At 47.2% G+C, this 15,061-nt stretch overlaps 2 protein-coding genes and 1 pseudogene across 3 annotated transcripts; 2 read left to right on the forward strand and 1 right to left on the reverse strand.

The window, feature by feature from the left end:
* The first annotated feature begins 953 nt into the window (after positions 1–953).
* LOC138603719 (THAP domain-containing protein 2-like) lies at positions 954–2,526 on the forward strand (annotated as a pseudogene).
* A 274-nt stretch (positions 2,527–2,800) lies between these two features.
* Positions 2,801–7,600, forward strand: fbxo3 (F-box protein 3). Of its 2 annotated transcripts, none has more exons than XM_069675202.1 (12): positions 2,801–2,894; positions 3,654–3,743; positions 4,051–4,214; positions 4,345–4,459; positions 4,538–4,742; positions 5,050–5,095; positions 5,379–5,463; positions 5,543–5,665; positions 5,743–5,858; positions 5,969–6,076; positions 6,148–6,230; positions 6,320–7,600. In XM_069675202.1, exons 1-12 carry the CDS (start codon positions 2,803–2,805, stop codon positions 6,464–6,466), a joined length of 1,374 nt encoding a protein of 457 aa, XP_069531303.1. In that variant the 5' UTR covers positions 2,801–2,802; the 3' UTR covers positions 6,467–7,600. The 2 variants fall into 2 exon arrangements, with proteins under 2 accessions (XP_069531303.1, XP_069531304.1); XM_069675203.1 differs by having other exon boundaries at positions 6,323–7,600.
* A 596-nt stretch (positions 7,601–8,196) lies between these two features.
* On the reverse strand, positions 8,197–9,572 carry LOC138603284 (zinc finger and BTB domain-containing protein 47-like). The gene is made up of 2 exons (XM_069674965.1): positions 9,053–9,572; positions 8,197–8,573 (listed from the first exon to the last, which is right to left on the reverse strand). Exons 1-2 carry the CDS (start codon positions 9,570–9,572, stop codon positions 8,197–8,199), a joined length of 897 nt encoding a protein of 298 aa, XP_069531066.1.
* Between the last annotated feature and the right edge of the window lie 5,489 nt (positions 9,573–15,061).

Below are 15,061 nucleotides of genomic sequence, written 5' to 3' on the forward strand. Positions count from 1 at the left end.
TGACTCAAACAGCCGCGAGTACACACACACAGAGTTCAGCCAGCACACATTGTTCGGTTCAGTGAAGTTAACATTTTTATTCACATGTGAATCTTTTCTTTTTATCGTTCACAGAAACATCCTGTCGTGGACGCAGCCACAGAGACACTGTCTCGTGTTTTAAGTTTGGCATTTTGGCCGTCGCCATCTTGTTTTTTTGCAGCGACCATATTTGGACATCTCAGTCAGCATAGCAGCTGCAGCAGTGACCATGTGAACTTTTTGTCCCTGTTTAAAAGACGCCACATGAGCAAACGAACAGCTGCTGTCAGAGGTCAGAGGTCAGATTCTCTCTGCTCTCACCTTCAGACCTGGGCCGCTCCTGGGAGGTAAAATAACGATCTAAAGGAAGTTCAACCAGCTGAGAGTGTTCTAATGAGTCCTCCTCTGACTGACTCGGCACAGATCAGAGCCAATATTGACTCACAGATACTGAAGTCAACAGTTCGACTCTCCACAGTGTAGAAACACCTGTGAGCAGAACATGTACGGGGAAACTCTGGATAACAACCTGTGCCATAACCAGACTGTCTGTGCAATAATCTGACTGTTATACTGCTAATTAACAATGTTGTGTTTGCTGTAATATTTAATTCTGACGTTTATATTTAAATCACCATAGAGCTCTTTATTTATATCTATTGTATATATACTGCACGTACTTAACACATTTATTGCTTCTATTTATATTTCCTATGTTTCGTCATGCTTCTCTCTGTATCAGAACAACTGTATCGTCCGAATGTGATTTAATATAAAGTATTTCTGAAGTAATGCCGTGAGTCCACACACTCCGGGACAGTAGGTGGCGGTATTCACCTTTAAAGTCGGTTTGCGATCCGCCAATAAACGCAAAGAAGAAGAAGAAGACGAAGAAGAAGAACGAGACCGTTTCCGGGTCCAGCGTCTCGTACCGTCAACATGCCGCAGTGCTGTGTTCCCCGCTGTTTCAACAGGTCGGAGTCTAAAACAGAACCGCAGCTGTCTTTCTACCGATTCCCAACGGAAGAGAAAGAAAAGAAGAAATGGGTGCAGCAGATCAGGTAAGTTTGTTAAAGTTAGCAACAAGCTAACGAAGCTGTGAACAACTGCCAGAGACCGATGTCTCAGACAAGTCACGTTTGAAGTCGTCAGCAATAAAACAAGCCAGACATTAAACATAGAGGAGCAAATAAGCACGGTCAGATACACAGGGGGCGTTTATGGTATCACAGATGGTGAAACAGCTGTTGCTAACATTGGCTAGCTAACCCTGGCTTTAAAGCATAGACACGGCTGACAACCAAAACACAAAGAAGTGAGTTCATAGCGATACAAATGCCGATAGAAACGTGGAGCTCGCGTCAGCAGGGTCTTGTCAGAGGTTGGTTCAGCTTCTAATCCAGTAAGAGCACGTGATGCTTCAGTCACACTGTGACAGGCTGTGAGTCAGTGAGTGATGTCTTTCTGGGCTGGTATTGGACATTCCGTGTCAGTGTGAGAAAGTGACACTTATCTACTTTAAAGCAGATCGGCGATCATAATTTCTCTTTCATTTACAGGCGTGCAGACTTCACCCCGACCTGCAACTCCAGGGTCTGCAGTTGGCATTTCCCTCATGGTAAAGCTGCTGGGCCAACAAGGTTTGCTTGGAATGAGGGGAAGACTTTTCTGCTGCTGGACAGATACTGCCATGCTGGTAACAGGAAGAAGCCCATGCTCCGTGAGGATAAAGTGTCAGAGCAGGTGCAGGCTGCCGGTGCAGCTTCTAAAGCGCCCCCCAGTACTTCAAAAAGTCTCGTGGTGCTTCAGGTGGAGAACGACATGCTGAGAAGAGACAATGAAAGATTAAAACAACAGTTAGAGAAACAAAAACAAACTTTTTCTTTCAGCCAAATTTCTTCCTGTCCTGACAGAGTCCAGTTTTACACCGGGCTGCCTGACGCTGCCACCGTCCTGTTTGTGGAGACGCTTCTTTCTAAATTCGAGCTTAAATATCACTCTGACTGGGCGGTCCAAAGTATGCCCCTCGTTGATCAGTTGTTGATGACCTTGATGAAACTGAAACTTAATTGCGCCCATTTAGATCTTGCAACACGGTTCAGTTGTAGCACAGCCACAGTAACCAACATTGTCTCCACCATAACTTGTGCGCTGTGTGATATTTTGTATCTCGGAGAACAACCTTCCCTCGACAGCCAAGAATCAGGAGTCGCTAAAAAACTGCTTCAGGACCTCACCCAGCTGGGGATGCAGCGCCTGGAGATTCTGATGGTACGATTATAGTCGAGGATTAATCACAGTTTCATGATTATTATGCATTAATTAATTACTAATGTATAAAACCACATGTACTTTTTTCCCTCTTTTACTTTATTAAGACATTTTGTGTTATTAACAGGAATACAACAGTAATCGAATATTTCAGTCTGAAATAATAAAGATTTAAATGGAAACATGGAAAAACATCTAGTTGGTTTTTTTACTGTAACTGTTGCTAAATAAAACTTAAACAGTGATAATAAAGAAGTGAAGTGTTATTGTCATCAACTGTCATCCATGCCTCTTTATTAATGATCTTTAATCAAAATCTTCTGTGTGGCCTGTGCGTGTGTGTGTGCGTGTGTGCGTGCGTGCGTGAAAACATCTCTCATGCAGTGCTGTTAACCTTCTGATGTTTAGGCACTGGTAACTATGCTCCACACTCCAACCGTTAGGTGGCGGTAACTAACTGTATCATAAGCAACTTTAAAAAACAACGAAGAAGAAGAAGTATCGCTAACAATGGCCGCTTCCTCGGAGTTACGGATGGATCAGCTCCCTTCAGATCCGCTGCTGCACATTTTATCCTTCCTGGGATTCAGAGATCTGATCCAGTACGTACAAGACCCCGCAGGCCGCTCGCTGCCGCTCACTCTGCGGGGGTTGAACGGACACAATGTTTGTGTTTTTATTTAAAAACAGAAGTAAACAAGCCGCAGGACGGGCAGCAGGCTAACGGCTGCTGCTAAGCTAACAGGCGGCTAACAACAACACGAACAGTCAGTGAGCAGAGTTAGAGCTTCTGACATACTTCAAACAAAGAATCCTCTATTAAAGATCAATGTCCGTTTAATGAAGAGAAACAGCTCAAAATAAAGTGACTGTCAGAGAACAAGCTAAGTCAGTCAAATTACGCGATGCTCTTTATGTTAGCATCGCAGCTAGCTGTTTATTATGAGAACATTTCTTATTAATAGGGGTCAAAATATGTAAAATCGATTGGTTGTACTGATCTATTAACGAAGAGCAGACCTATGCGGTAGCTGTCATGTAGCACAGAGCTAGCTTAGCAACTTTGAAAACAAGATAAATATCTTGTTTCGCAGTTAGCCGCCTGCTAGCAGCTGATAACTGTTTGTTTACGTTTGTGAGCTTCTGACGGAAGCACAGAGAGGTTATATCTGTACTCTTTAGTCCTCTTAAAGTTGTTCCATTCAACTTTTAACTGAACTACACTTAAGTACACGGTTGAGATTCTTCTTTTGGCATTTCAAACTAAACTCAGGGTTTTATTGTTATTTTCTTAAATACAGTATCTTCCTGTGTGTGTGTGTGTGTGTGTGTGTGTGTGTGTGTGTGTGTGTGTCCTGTAGTTGCAGTTATGTCAGCAGGAGGTTGAATGAGTTGTCCAAACACAACCCGCTGTGGAAGTTCCTCTGCTCCAAACACTGGCTGCTCACAGAGTGAGTACTTCACACATGGATTTCACTCAGAGTCTCACGACAGCAAGCACATGTCTTTCCTGTCTCTCTGACAGAACACAGATACCAGGAAGCAGTTAGCCTAGCTTTGCACAAATACTTAATCAGCATACAATCAGTGCATCACAGTTATCAGTACAGCAGCCGTCTGTTAAAGTTTCTGAAGTTTAAAGGTTGGAAGTAAACTCAGGAACGAATTCATTATGATAAAGGTTTTTTTAATTTCATTGATTAAAAGTTTGTGTGTGTGTGTGTGTGTGTGTGTGTGTGTGTGTGTGTGTGTGTTCAGTGCGGAGCGGCTGCAGAGCGGTGTATCCTGGTACTGTCTGTTCAAACAGTACTACAGGGACCTGGGCCGATACATCCAGTACTACCCGGTCCTGAAGAGAGCCTGGGAGCAGCTGAAGAGCTTCCTGCTGCAGAAGTGTCCCCGCATGATCGCATCACTCAAAGGTGACGAGCAACAACACGACAGCGACGTCAGGCCGGGTGTTTGTCAGGGGTCACGAGTTGTAGATTTGTATTCATGAATTAATGACCCTTTGGTGTGTTTGAAGTGTGGTGTGTTTGTTTTCCTCTTCAGAGGGCGCCACAGAGGTGGAGCTTAACGACATCGAGGCGCAGATCGGCTGCAGACTCCCAGACGACTACCGCTGCTCGTACCGCATCCACAACGGACAGAAACTGGTGATCCCAGGGTCGGTGTCTGTCTGACAGTCTCCCTGACCAACCTGCTCTCTACCTGTCTGTCTGCTCACCTGTCTGTCTCTCCTCAGGCTGATGGGCAGCATGTCCCTGTCTAACCACTACCGCTCGGAGGTGCTGCTGGACGTGGAGACGGCGGCGGGAGGTTTCCAGCAGAGGAAGGGGATGAGACGCTGCCTCCCGCTCACCTTCTGCTTCCACACCGGCCTCAGTCAGTACATGGCGCTGCAGCCGGCAGAGGGCCGCAGCATGTTCGAGAGCTTCTACCCCTGCCCTGTACGTCCCCTTCCTGTCTGCCTCGCTTTTCAAAATAAATGTCACAAAGCGTGTTGTTCACTTGAGACAAAGGCCGAGTTTAAAGACCAGAATCAATTTAAAAATGTCAGATATTCAAAATCTACGTTCCTCGTATTCAAGACTTTTTAGCATCTGTGTGCTTGTGTTCTCATTCTGCTGCCACGCAGCTGCTCAGTACCAAAGTCCAACCCTGATCTGGTTTAGTTACACACAACAGAATCAGTGTTTGAGCTGCTGCAGTTTCTTCTTCGTCGTGTAAATCCTGTTCATTGTCTTTGTCTCTCAGGATCAGACGGCTCAGGATCCTTCTGCCATCGACATGTTCATCACAGGTGTGTTCGCTCGTCTCCAAGGTGACATGAAAGAATATGTTGAGATGAAGTGAAACGTCCGTAAATCTGCTGAGAAATCAGAACCAAAGAAACATGAGAGTCTCATGTTTTTAAGTTTTCTTCAGAAATAGTTTTATGTACATTTATGGATATCCTCTTCTCACTTCCTGTTTCAATCACCAGATAAAAGAATAATCGTGTGTGTGTGTGTGTGTGTGTGTGTGTGTGTGTGTGTGTGTGTGTGTGTGTGTGTGTGTGTGTGTGTGTGTGTGCGCGCATTCAGGTTCCTGTTTCTTAGAGTGGTTCACGACCTACGTCAACAACGTGGTCACAGGAGAATATCCAATCATCAGAGACCAGATCTTCAGGTATGAAGCGTTGATGTAAATCTGGAAGTGATGAACGTTGCCGTGTTGAACAATGTTTGTCGCGTGCTCGTGTCTGCAGGTACGTCCATGATAAAGGCTGCGTGGCGACCACCGGTGACATCACAGTCTCTGTTTCTACCTCCTTCCTGCCAGAGCTTTCCTCCGTCCATCCACCGCACTTCTTCTTCACCTACCGCATCAGGTGCCTGTCTCTCTGCCTGCCTGTCTGTCTGCTACAGCACGTGTTGCTCCTGTTGTAAAATCCGTGTGTGCTTTCAGGATAGAGATGTCGAGCAGCGCGTCGCCTGAGGCCGCCTGTCAGCTCGACAGCCGTTACTGGAAGATCACCACCTCGGACGGAAACGTGGAGGAGGTTCAGGGACCCGGCGTGGTCGGTATGATGCTCACATCACATGACCACCTGCACAGCTCAGCTGGGACTGGCTGATATTACCTGCTCATTGTGTGTGTGTGTGTGTGCGTGTGTGTGTGCGTGTGCGTGCAGGAGAGTTTCCGGTCATGACTCCTGGAAAGGTCCACGAGTACGCCAGCTGCACCACCTTCTCCACCCCGTCAGAGTACATGGAGGGTCACTACACCTTCCACCGGCTGGGTAACTCTGACTCACTGTCTCACTTTGAAGGTCACAAGTGTGGATTGTTCTGACGTGTGTTCCTCCTGCAGCCAACAAAGAGGAAGTGTTCCACGTGGCCATCCCCCGCTTCCACATGGTCTGCCCCCCCTTCAGAGAGCCCGTCGTCCGGACGGTAAAAACGTCTCCGTGTCGTGATGAAACTTTTTCACCTGTTGGAAATCGTTCCTGTCTAACCTACTCGCTCTCTTCTGGCGTCTCCAGCAGAAGGCATCGACCAATCACACGCCTCGCCTTGACGACCACGACGATGACGGCGAGTTCTGCGACGGGGACGGCGACGACTTCGGCGACCTGAGAGGAATCAACATGTCCGCCTTGGAGGGAGCGTGGTGCCCTCGACACATTTGACCTCTGACCCCTGACTCCACCAGCGCTGCAGCGTGGCTGTCACTTATTCAGGTCGGCTCTCTGACTTTTAAACTTCCTGGATGACCTGAATGATTGACAGACAGCGGGGTAACCAGAGACATACAGGGGGCGGAGTCGACTTCCAGCTGTCAATCAAACGTATGAAACATTAAATGTGAGGTGACGTTTTCTAGAACAGATCTGTTTCTCGATTACACTTTATCTTGTTACGATGTTAGACTTTGACATAAGCTCGAACAAAGAGGACGGGACGATGGCGTCGTGTAAGGATTATTTCTGTTCATTACGGCGCTGATTGAGTGACTCAGCAGGGACACAAAATGGCCGCCTCCGGCTGCTGTGACTTCCTGTTAAGATGTAGAAAAACCGAGTGGAATGTATCCCTTCTGTGGAGCTGATGTTAAAGCCGTCAGAAGGTTCTGGGTTCTTTAAACGATCTTTAAGCTGTTTCCACTGCAGGAACCGAACACAGACACACGTCTCGCCGTGTTTACGGGCGGCGACTCGCTCACTTTTTTTTATTTCAGTCTAAAAAGCAGACGGAGAACCTGCAGGAGGAGCTGCTGTTGTGACTGAACTCTGAACAAACTGTCGTCCTCCTTCTGACCAGCTGTCAGAGATTTGACTAACCCGTGATGTTCTCAGTCACAGCCGCTTTGTGCACTCTTGCCCAGGCTTCTGTCTTTGAGGCTCTACCTGGTTGGTAAAGGTTGTGTCACCTTTCTGCAGACTCTGGTTGGAGGATTGTTTAATTTGATTGGTTGATTGTCACTGCTGAATTGTGACGTCACATATCCTGAGTCACCGTGATGGACGACAAACGGATGAGTTGTTCCTGCAGTGGAAACGATGTAATCATGGTGTTCTTCAGATCATGTGACTCTTCTCTCCCGCACAGTGTGATTATTATCTAGAAGAAACTGGGTTTTATTTTGTTAAGACGCAGACAGGAAGTGCTTCCTGCTCGTGTTTTGTGGTCGGTGCTTCACATCGTTTTCTTTAACTTGTGTTAGTCATATTTCTTCTCTCGGGGAGGGCGTGTCGTCACTCTCTGATCTGATTGGAGGGTTTGTTTTGTATGTTTTTGGCTAAATAAATAACGAGTATTCCTTCCTGCAGACTCGCTGTTTACTGTCACATGACCACACACGCACACACACACACGCACGCACGCACACACACACACACACACACATGCACGCACACACACACACACATGCACGCACACACACACACACACACACACACATGCACGCACACACACACACACACACACACACATGCACGCACCCACACTAAATTTTCTTTGGTGTTTTTAAACTTGGCTGTAATGGCTGCAACATAATCCTTGATGGGTCAAAGGTCGTCCACTGAAAGTTCTGGTTGTTTCCACTGACAGGCTCAGATTGTTCTTCTAAGTGTGTGACAACATGACAGAAAGGATCCCTACAGAGATAGACCTTTTTGTTACAGAGGAAGATGATTGTTTTGTTTACATCGCTCTCTGCACACACACCAGACTCCATTCAGAAAAACACCGATTTTAAACAACATGAGAGTTTAAATAAGAACCAGAGCGTTTACAGGCCACGTTATTAAAAGACATTTAATGACAACGTTCACACTGACTCGATGTGGGAACACATTGACTTTCTAACTGATCGAATGTTCCAGGAATCACAAAGCAAACAGACACCTGTCCTTTCCCTTCAGTCCTCCTCCTCCTCGTCTTCCTCCTCCTTTATCACCGTCACTATCCTCCTCCTCTTCCTCGTCTCCTTCATTTCCTCTACATCCTCCTCGTTCCCCTCCTCCTCGCCCTCCCCTGCTCCTCCTCCTCCTCCTCCTCCTCCTCCTGCCCCCTCCTCGCCCTCCTCTCTGGCGTTGCAGCGGCTGCAGTGCCTCCTGAAGCCTCCCAGGAAGTGTGACCTGAACCAGCAGAAGGGGCAGGCGTAGCGGCCGGGCCGGTGGGCGACGCTGACGTGCTGCTGCAGCCGGCTGGGCAGGAAGAAGGAGCTTTTACAGTCTTTGCAGCGGTACGGACGCTCCACGTCGTGGCTGCGCACCACGTGACTGATGGCAAAACCTGCAGGGACAAGACGTCAACACACAGGTGAGCACACAGGTGAGCACACAGGTGAGCACACAGGTGAGCACACAGGTGAGCACACGGGTGAACACACGGGTGAACACACGGGTGAGCACACGGGTGAGCACACGGGTGAACACACGGGTGAGCACACGGGTGAGCACACAGGTGAGCACACAGGTGAGCACACAGGTGAGCACACAGGTGAACACACAGGTGAACACACAGGTAGGACTGATTCAAGCAACTTCCAGACACAAGAGGACGTTTACCTGCCAGCTTTGATAATTCAAACTGTTCAACACAAACAACCTGATGTTTAATTGAATCAGTGGATTGATCATTTGATGGAGCGCTACATCAGTGTTTCCCAAAGCGGGGTACGAGCGCCCCTGGTGGTTCTTTGGAGAACTGCAGGGTGAACCTGATGTTCCCAGATGTTTCTGATCCTGACATCAGAAAGAACCTGTTTGTACCTTTCAGTTTGGTCTTCCAGCCGCAGATCAGACACACGAAGCGGTTGGAGATGAAGCGGACCACTTTAGCCGTCGCCTCAATCTCCTCCTTCAGCATCTCTCCGCTCAGCCCGGCCGTCCCCTCCTCCTCCTCTGCCCCGCCGCTCTGCGCCTGCTTGAGGGCGGAGTCAGCGTCCCGGCGGACGGACTGGTTGGCGTACGCTCTGGGGATGTCGTGTTTCCGCACCACGTGGTTGATGCCCGGACCTTTCTTTAAGGTCCTCCAGTTGCAGATGAGGCAGCGGTACCCGGCGCCATCGAACACCAGCACACTCTCGTCTCCTTCAGCCTCCACTTTCACTGACTCCGCCCTCTGGGGGGCGGGGTCTTCATCATGTCCCTCCCCTTCCTCCTCCTCCTCCTCAGCCTCACTGCTCCTCTTTTGTTTAGCACCTTCTTTTCCTCCCTCCTCCTCCTCCTCAGTTTCACTGCTCCTCTTTCGTTTAGCACCTTCTTTTCCTCCCTCCTCCTCCTCCTCCATCTCCTCCCCTGTCTTCTCCCTCCCTCCCCCCTCTCTCTCATCCATGCAGTGTTTGGAGATGAGGTGTTTGTACAGTTTGGTGAAGTCTCGGCTGGTGAAGAAGCAGTCGGAGCAGTGGAACAGCCGTGCGGTGCTCTGGTACATCACGATTTTCCCGAGGCGACCCACCGCCACGCTGTCCAGAGAGGCGGGGTGAGAGGCCGCCATGTGGGACAGCTGGTGGGCGTGGCTCTTGGAAAAATGGCCACAAAAAGGGCACTGCAGGTGAGCCGCCACGCCTCCACCTGCCTCTCCCCGAGTCTGTATGATGACGGACATTTGTGCTGCAACAGACCAAAAAAGTTTCATTTAAAAGCATTAACATCCGGCTTTGTGAAGTTGTGATGGAGATGTTTGGATATCTATCGATATATAGATATATATATCGATAGATATCGATATATATATATATCTATAGATATTATTGGGGACAGTGAAAGAACATTCTGAAGTTAAGGAAAAGTTGCTCAGTAGGCATTCACAATGTTTCATGGTGTTACCTGGTGGGCTAATAACGCCCCACATCCTGATGTTTTAGAGACTTAATCATTTATAATTCATCAATGACAGTCAATCAAGTGAAAAAACTCTACATTGGATTTTATGATTTATCTCGACCCAAAAACAAATTAACAGATTTGATTTATATTTCAAAATTCGATATTGTCACAGCACTTATTCCGGTTTAAACGGAATGAATGAATGAATGAATGAATGGTGAAGTCTGGCTGCAGCCTCACGCTATGAAACAATAAATAATGGGTTAGCTCACAGGCTAACCCCCTGCTCACGAGCTAAACCCGCATTTAAAATCCTCTTTTCCGATCAGATCTCTTCACCGCCGGGTGTGTTTATCTGTGATCAAAGTCTTTAGTCGTAACTGTCATAAACATCACTCAGCAGAATCACATTAACTGTATTCAATCGTATTTAGTCCGAACCCACCGACTAGCTTCCGCCCGCAGAGACGCTAACTTCCTTGTTTACCACCGGCGCAGCCAATCGGCTCGCTTCAGCCTGTGTCGGTTGGCCAATCATAACAACCCAAAGCGGCCACTGCTTCCAGTTATCGCGAGATCTCGTGGTTACTTTTATTTCATACAGATCTTTGCTGTAGGCGCTTATAGATGTTAAAACGAGCAAAAAAACAGATTAAAGAGACAAACGATCCACAACATGACGATTATTAGAAATAAATCATTAATTAAAACTTATAGTAAAGATTACTGCTTACACTGTTTATTTAGACACAATAAGTCCGTCATTAAGAGAGACAGAGAGAGATACAACTTATATTTATACACTATAACAACACAGTATGTTTTAGATGATGTGTATGCAGCTGAGTAACGTGTGTGTGTGTGTGTGTGTGTGTGTGTGTGTGTCCAGTGCAGACTATAAGGTGATTAATGGAGCTATTTTCGTCTGGAGAAGCAAGTACCTGGAAGAGGGAGGCTGAAGAAAGGACTACATCTCCCAACAGCCCTGCGTGGTATGACGTCATCTCTCAGTCAGGTGTGTGTGTGTGTGTGATAGCTCTCATCCATCATAGCAACAGTTGTTCTCAGGTGCGTGATAGCAAACATCAGCACACATTCATCACAGGAGAGAAATCCTGTAGTTTTTACTGCACATGAGGCTTTGATGCTTTGACTACATGTTCTTCTTCTGCTGCGGTAAACATGCAGGACTGTTACTAGTAGTGACTGAGAGAGAGAGAGATCTGACTGTTTCCCCCTACACTGACAGAGGGGATGATGGGAGAGAAGAAGTTAGGGTCGAGCGAGGATTGGTTTGAGAAGAGAGAGAGAGAGAGAGAGAAGAGGGACGGAGGGGGCTTTTATTGTGGTAGAGCGAGGGAGACAAAGAGAGAGAGAGAGAGGGGGGAGTCTGTGTTTGAACTTGTGTTTTCAGTCTTTGTCAGCTGAGATTCACTTTCACACACACACACATACACACACACACACTCAGAGGGACGCCGGGCGAGCGAGGACGACATGCTCTGCTTAAAAGGTGAGACAGGGAGAGAGAGAAGGGTCGAGAGAGGTTAAGAATGCATGGAGGAGCTTCAAATGAAGAAATGCTGCAGATAAAAGAGTGTGTGCTCATATGTGGGTCATTTAGTCCGCTAGCTGTCAGGGCGCTGTGTACACACACACACACTCTGTTATCTCCATAACCTTTTCTTGAGTGTGTGTGTGTGTTGTCGGTAAGATAGAGGGTCGAGCGAGCTGTATTTTGTGCAGAGAGAGAGAGAGAGAGAGAGAGAGAGAGTCAATGGAGGGAAAGTGTTGACAAGGTGCAGTATTTTGCAGATTTATAGCTGCTGCAGCCCCTTTGTGCTTCTGTCTGAGACTGTACAACAGTTACTACTACTGATACTAGTAATACTAATACTAACTTATACTAGTACGTCCTGTATACCGCTGAGCCTGTTTCTGCAGCGTCTGAAATGTTCTTGTGATGTTTTGTGTTGAAGTTGAGTCTTTGTGGCAGGAGGGGAAGTTTTGGGTCAGGAGGCATGAGGCATTCTCAAGTTTGACACGCGTGTGTTTGTGTGTGTGTGTGTGTGTGTGTGTGTGTGTGTGTGTGTGTGTGTGTGACAGTAATCACAGTGCTGGCCTGTTGAGGCAGGTTGAAACATCCCATTCAGCTTCCAGAACACAGCTGTTTCTGAGCACACTGATGATGAGAGAGTGGATTTACAGCGGCTGCATCACAATAAGAACTTTAACGTGAAGGTTTCCACGGCAGCTGCAGAAACACAAACTTTAAAATCTCTTTCATGGAAATAATTTCTGTGATTATTTGGAGATTTCTTTCGGTCTTTTGTTCCTTTTCTTTTCTTTATTCCGTTTATTTGCCTGTAAATGTAAACATTACTGCCACCGCTGGCCGCTTAGTGAACTGCAGTTAGCATCATGTGACCGGCCACGTTAGTGATGTGATTTATCACCTGTTCTTTGTACTTTAGGTGCATCATTTACAGTATAGTTGTCATAATACGAAAGTTAGCATACATTAGCGTCAGAAGCTAGCAAACTAACTTATCCACACAGACTGCATTTTTCAATTATTGATGTTAGCAAGCAAGCTAAGGTTAGCCAGCTAGCTGTATCTTAGCTACGCTGCATGTAGCTGGTGTTGGTTGCTTTGTAACGTTAGCTAATTTAGCAGCTGGATAATTTAGCAGCCAGATCAGACCTGGGAGATGACGCTATCCACTTAAGATCACTTTTACCTTCATCTGTTTAATGTCACCTGTAATGTTTCTGTTGCCTGTTATTGATATAAATTAGCATGTTTACTTCCTGTGTATTTTGTACTGATGTTTGATAGAGCGCTTTGTCCTAATCAAATAATCAAATAAACAAATAAACAAATAAACAAATAAATAAGACGCTCAGTAACACAGACCAACACCCTGTGAGTGCTCTCTCTTCGTGCTTCATTAGCAGGTAAATTAGACGATGAAATGACACGAGCTGATTCCAGATCAAAAGGTGAAGAGACACTTTGTTTATAGTTGACCTTATGTCGTCTCTGATCCAAACCTACAATGAACCAGTTCGACACAGAAATACAGAATCAAGCAACATGTGGTGTGTTGAGGTAAACACCTGTCTCCCACAGGCCATCTGCAGACCTGGATAATCCCTGTTAGAAGATTAGAGACGGAGAGAGGAGAGGAAACACGGCCACACTCCGTCAACACTTAGAAGAAGAAGTATCGAGTTTACTGTTGACGTGTTTTTGGAGCGTTAGCGTTTGTGGAGCGTTTGTCTTTGCTATTGGTGGTCGTATCTGTGGAGTTTTATTGTGAAGGAACGGGTCACATGGAGCTGCTCAAGTTTTAATCATGGATGACTGAAAAACCTTCGGTGATGTGGACGTTTGAAGACAAATGTGAGGTCTCCTCTGCTGTGAGATACTGAGCTTTTATTGTGAAACATTTTGGTCTTTTTTTAAGACTGTGAAGGCTTTCTGTTGGTCTTTAGACTTTGTTAAAGGACAACACGTGTTCAGTTACACTGAAGGACTTTTATTGTGAAAAATGACATTTTGAGTAATAATTTTGAAGCCATGTTAGATTGTGACGAGAAGTGTTTAATTTTATTGTGTTGTAAAAACAAAAATGTCCTTTTAACAAAAGAATCACTGAGTTTTTTCTAAAAGGACTCGAGGCTTTTTAAACATTCATTTTCAAGAGCTTTTACTGTGAAGGGCACACTGAACAGTGTTCCTGTACCGTTAAGTTTAAGAGGACAGACAGTTAAAGGAAGAGCTGAGCTTGGGGGGCTTTTATGATGAAGGCTTGGAAGTTCTCTCGGGCTTTTATTGTGAAAAGATGGTTAACGAGCAAATAGTCATATTCATCGTCCCTGATCTGTCCTGAGGGCGGAGCCAAACAACAAGCCATCACAACAGGATGATTTCGTATGTGGAGTGTCTGGGTGGTGAGGGGGCGGAGCCTGGCGTGGCGTCACGCTGCTGGAACACAGGTCCCGATGAAGAGCGAGACGAACTTCTGCCCCGCAAGATGGCCGCCCTGCAGCCCAAGACGGAGGGCAGCCTACGTCGGCGCCTTCTCAGCGCCAAAATCCATCAGCACCATGGTGCCATCTTGAGTGCAAGTGGTGCCGGCCGGCCAGGGACAACCACAGGTGACAAAAAGTCCCTCCCATCTCACCTGCAGTATCCAGGCCACAGCCCCTGGTATCTCCGTCAGCACCTCCCACCGCGGCCCCATGTCCACCCTTCTTTCCCCCCGGAGGCCCATGGGAAACTATTCCTTGCTCCAGAACCTTATGGGAAACCCAACCCCCAACCCCTGCAGCTGCAGCGCCCCGTCTGCCCAGTCCTTACCCAGCGGTACCGAACAAGTTCAGGCCCCCCCACCCCGGAGCCCCGTCCCGGCTACACCCTGCCCGTCCCTTACCCTCTCAGCGCCCCACACCCCTTTAGAGAGCCGGAGGTGCCTCCGCAGTATCGCTATAAGCCCAGCAGAAGGCGCAAGACAGGCTTCTTCTGCTTCAGACTGCGCCGAGGGAGGAGCTACGGGCGGGAAGCCACGCAAACCACACCCCTCCTACGTAAAGGTACTGCTAGGAATTCTGGGTGGTGGGTACATGTTTGTGTGGACTGTCTTCATAGAGTGCTACTAGAACCCTTACAGTACTTGGTCCACTGGTGGTGTTGGTCTGATATGGTCCCTTTATGGGCCATTCAGAAACATGGAAGTAGCTAGCCTGGTTAGTTCTGTGTTGCATTAAATAATCAGTAGATCCCAGACTCTGTTTTTGTCCATCGTGATCCCAGCAAACCTGCTTTGGCTCGCTGTGGTCCTGATGGTTCCAAGTAGCCTGAAAGGAACTGTTGAGCCCTGAATGAGTCCTGGTGCCAAATTTTAGAACAGCTTGGTCATTAAATCTGGTCATCATGGCTGCATC

This window comes from Semicossyphus pulcher, unplaced genomic scaffold (genome assembly GCF_022749685.1).
Source record: "Semicossyphus pulcher isolate SPU_LCO1_2020_fin unplaced genomic scaffold, fSemPul1.0.p SCAF_24, whole genome shotgun sequence".
NCBI lineage: Eukaryota > Metazoa > Chordata > Actinopteri > Labriformes > Labridae > Semicossyphus > Semicossyphus pulcher.

What these genes read in the sequence shown, in the direction of transcription:
- fbxo3 (XM_069675202.1), top strand. Translation starts at nt 2,803, where the DNA reads ATGGCCGCTTCCTCGGAGTTACGGATGGATCAGCTCCCTTCAGATCCG. An exon ending in AAACACTGGCTGCTCACAGA is followed by an intron (nt 3,744 to 4,050) that starts GTGAGTACTTCA and finishes GTGTGTGTTCAG; the next exon opens with TGCGGAGCGGCTGCAGAGCG. An exon ending in TCAGGGACCCGGCGTGGTCG is followed by an intron (nt 5,859 to 5,968) that starts GTATGATGCTCA and finishes GTGTGCGTGCAG; the next exon opens with GAGAGTTTCCGGTCATGACT.
- LOC138603284 (XM_069674965.1), bottom strand. Translation starts at nt 9,572, where the DNA reads ATGGAGGAGGAGGAGGAGGGAGGAAAAGAAGGTGCTAAACGAAAGAGG. An exon ending in CTGGAAGACCAAACTGAAAG is followed by an intron (nt 8,574 to 9,052) that starts GTACAAACAGGT and finishes TTGTCCCTGCAG; the next exon opens with GTTTTGCCATCAGTCACGTG.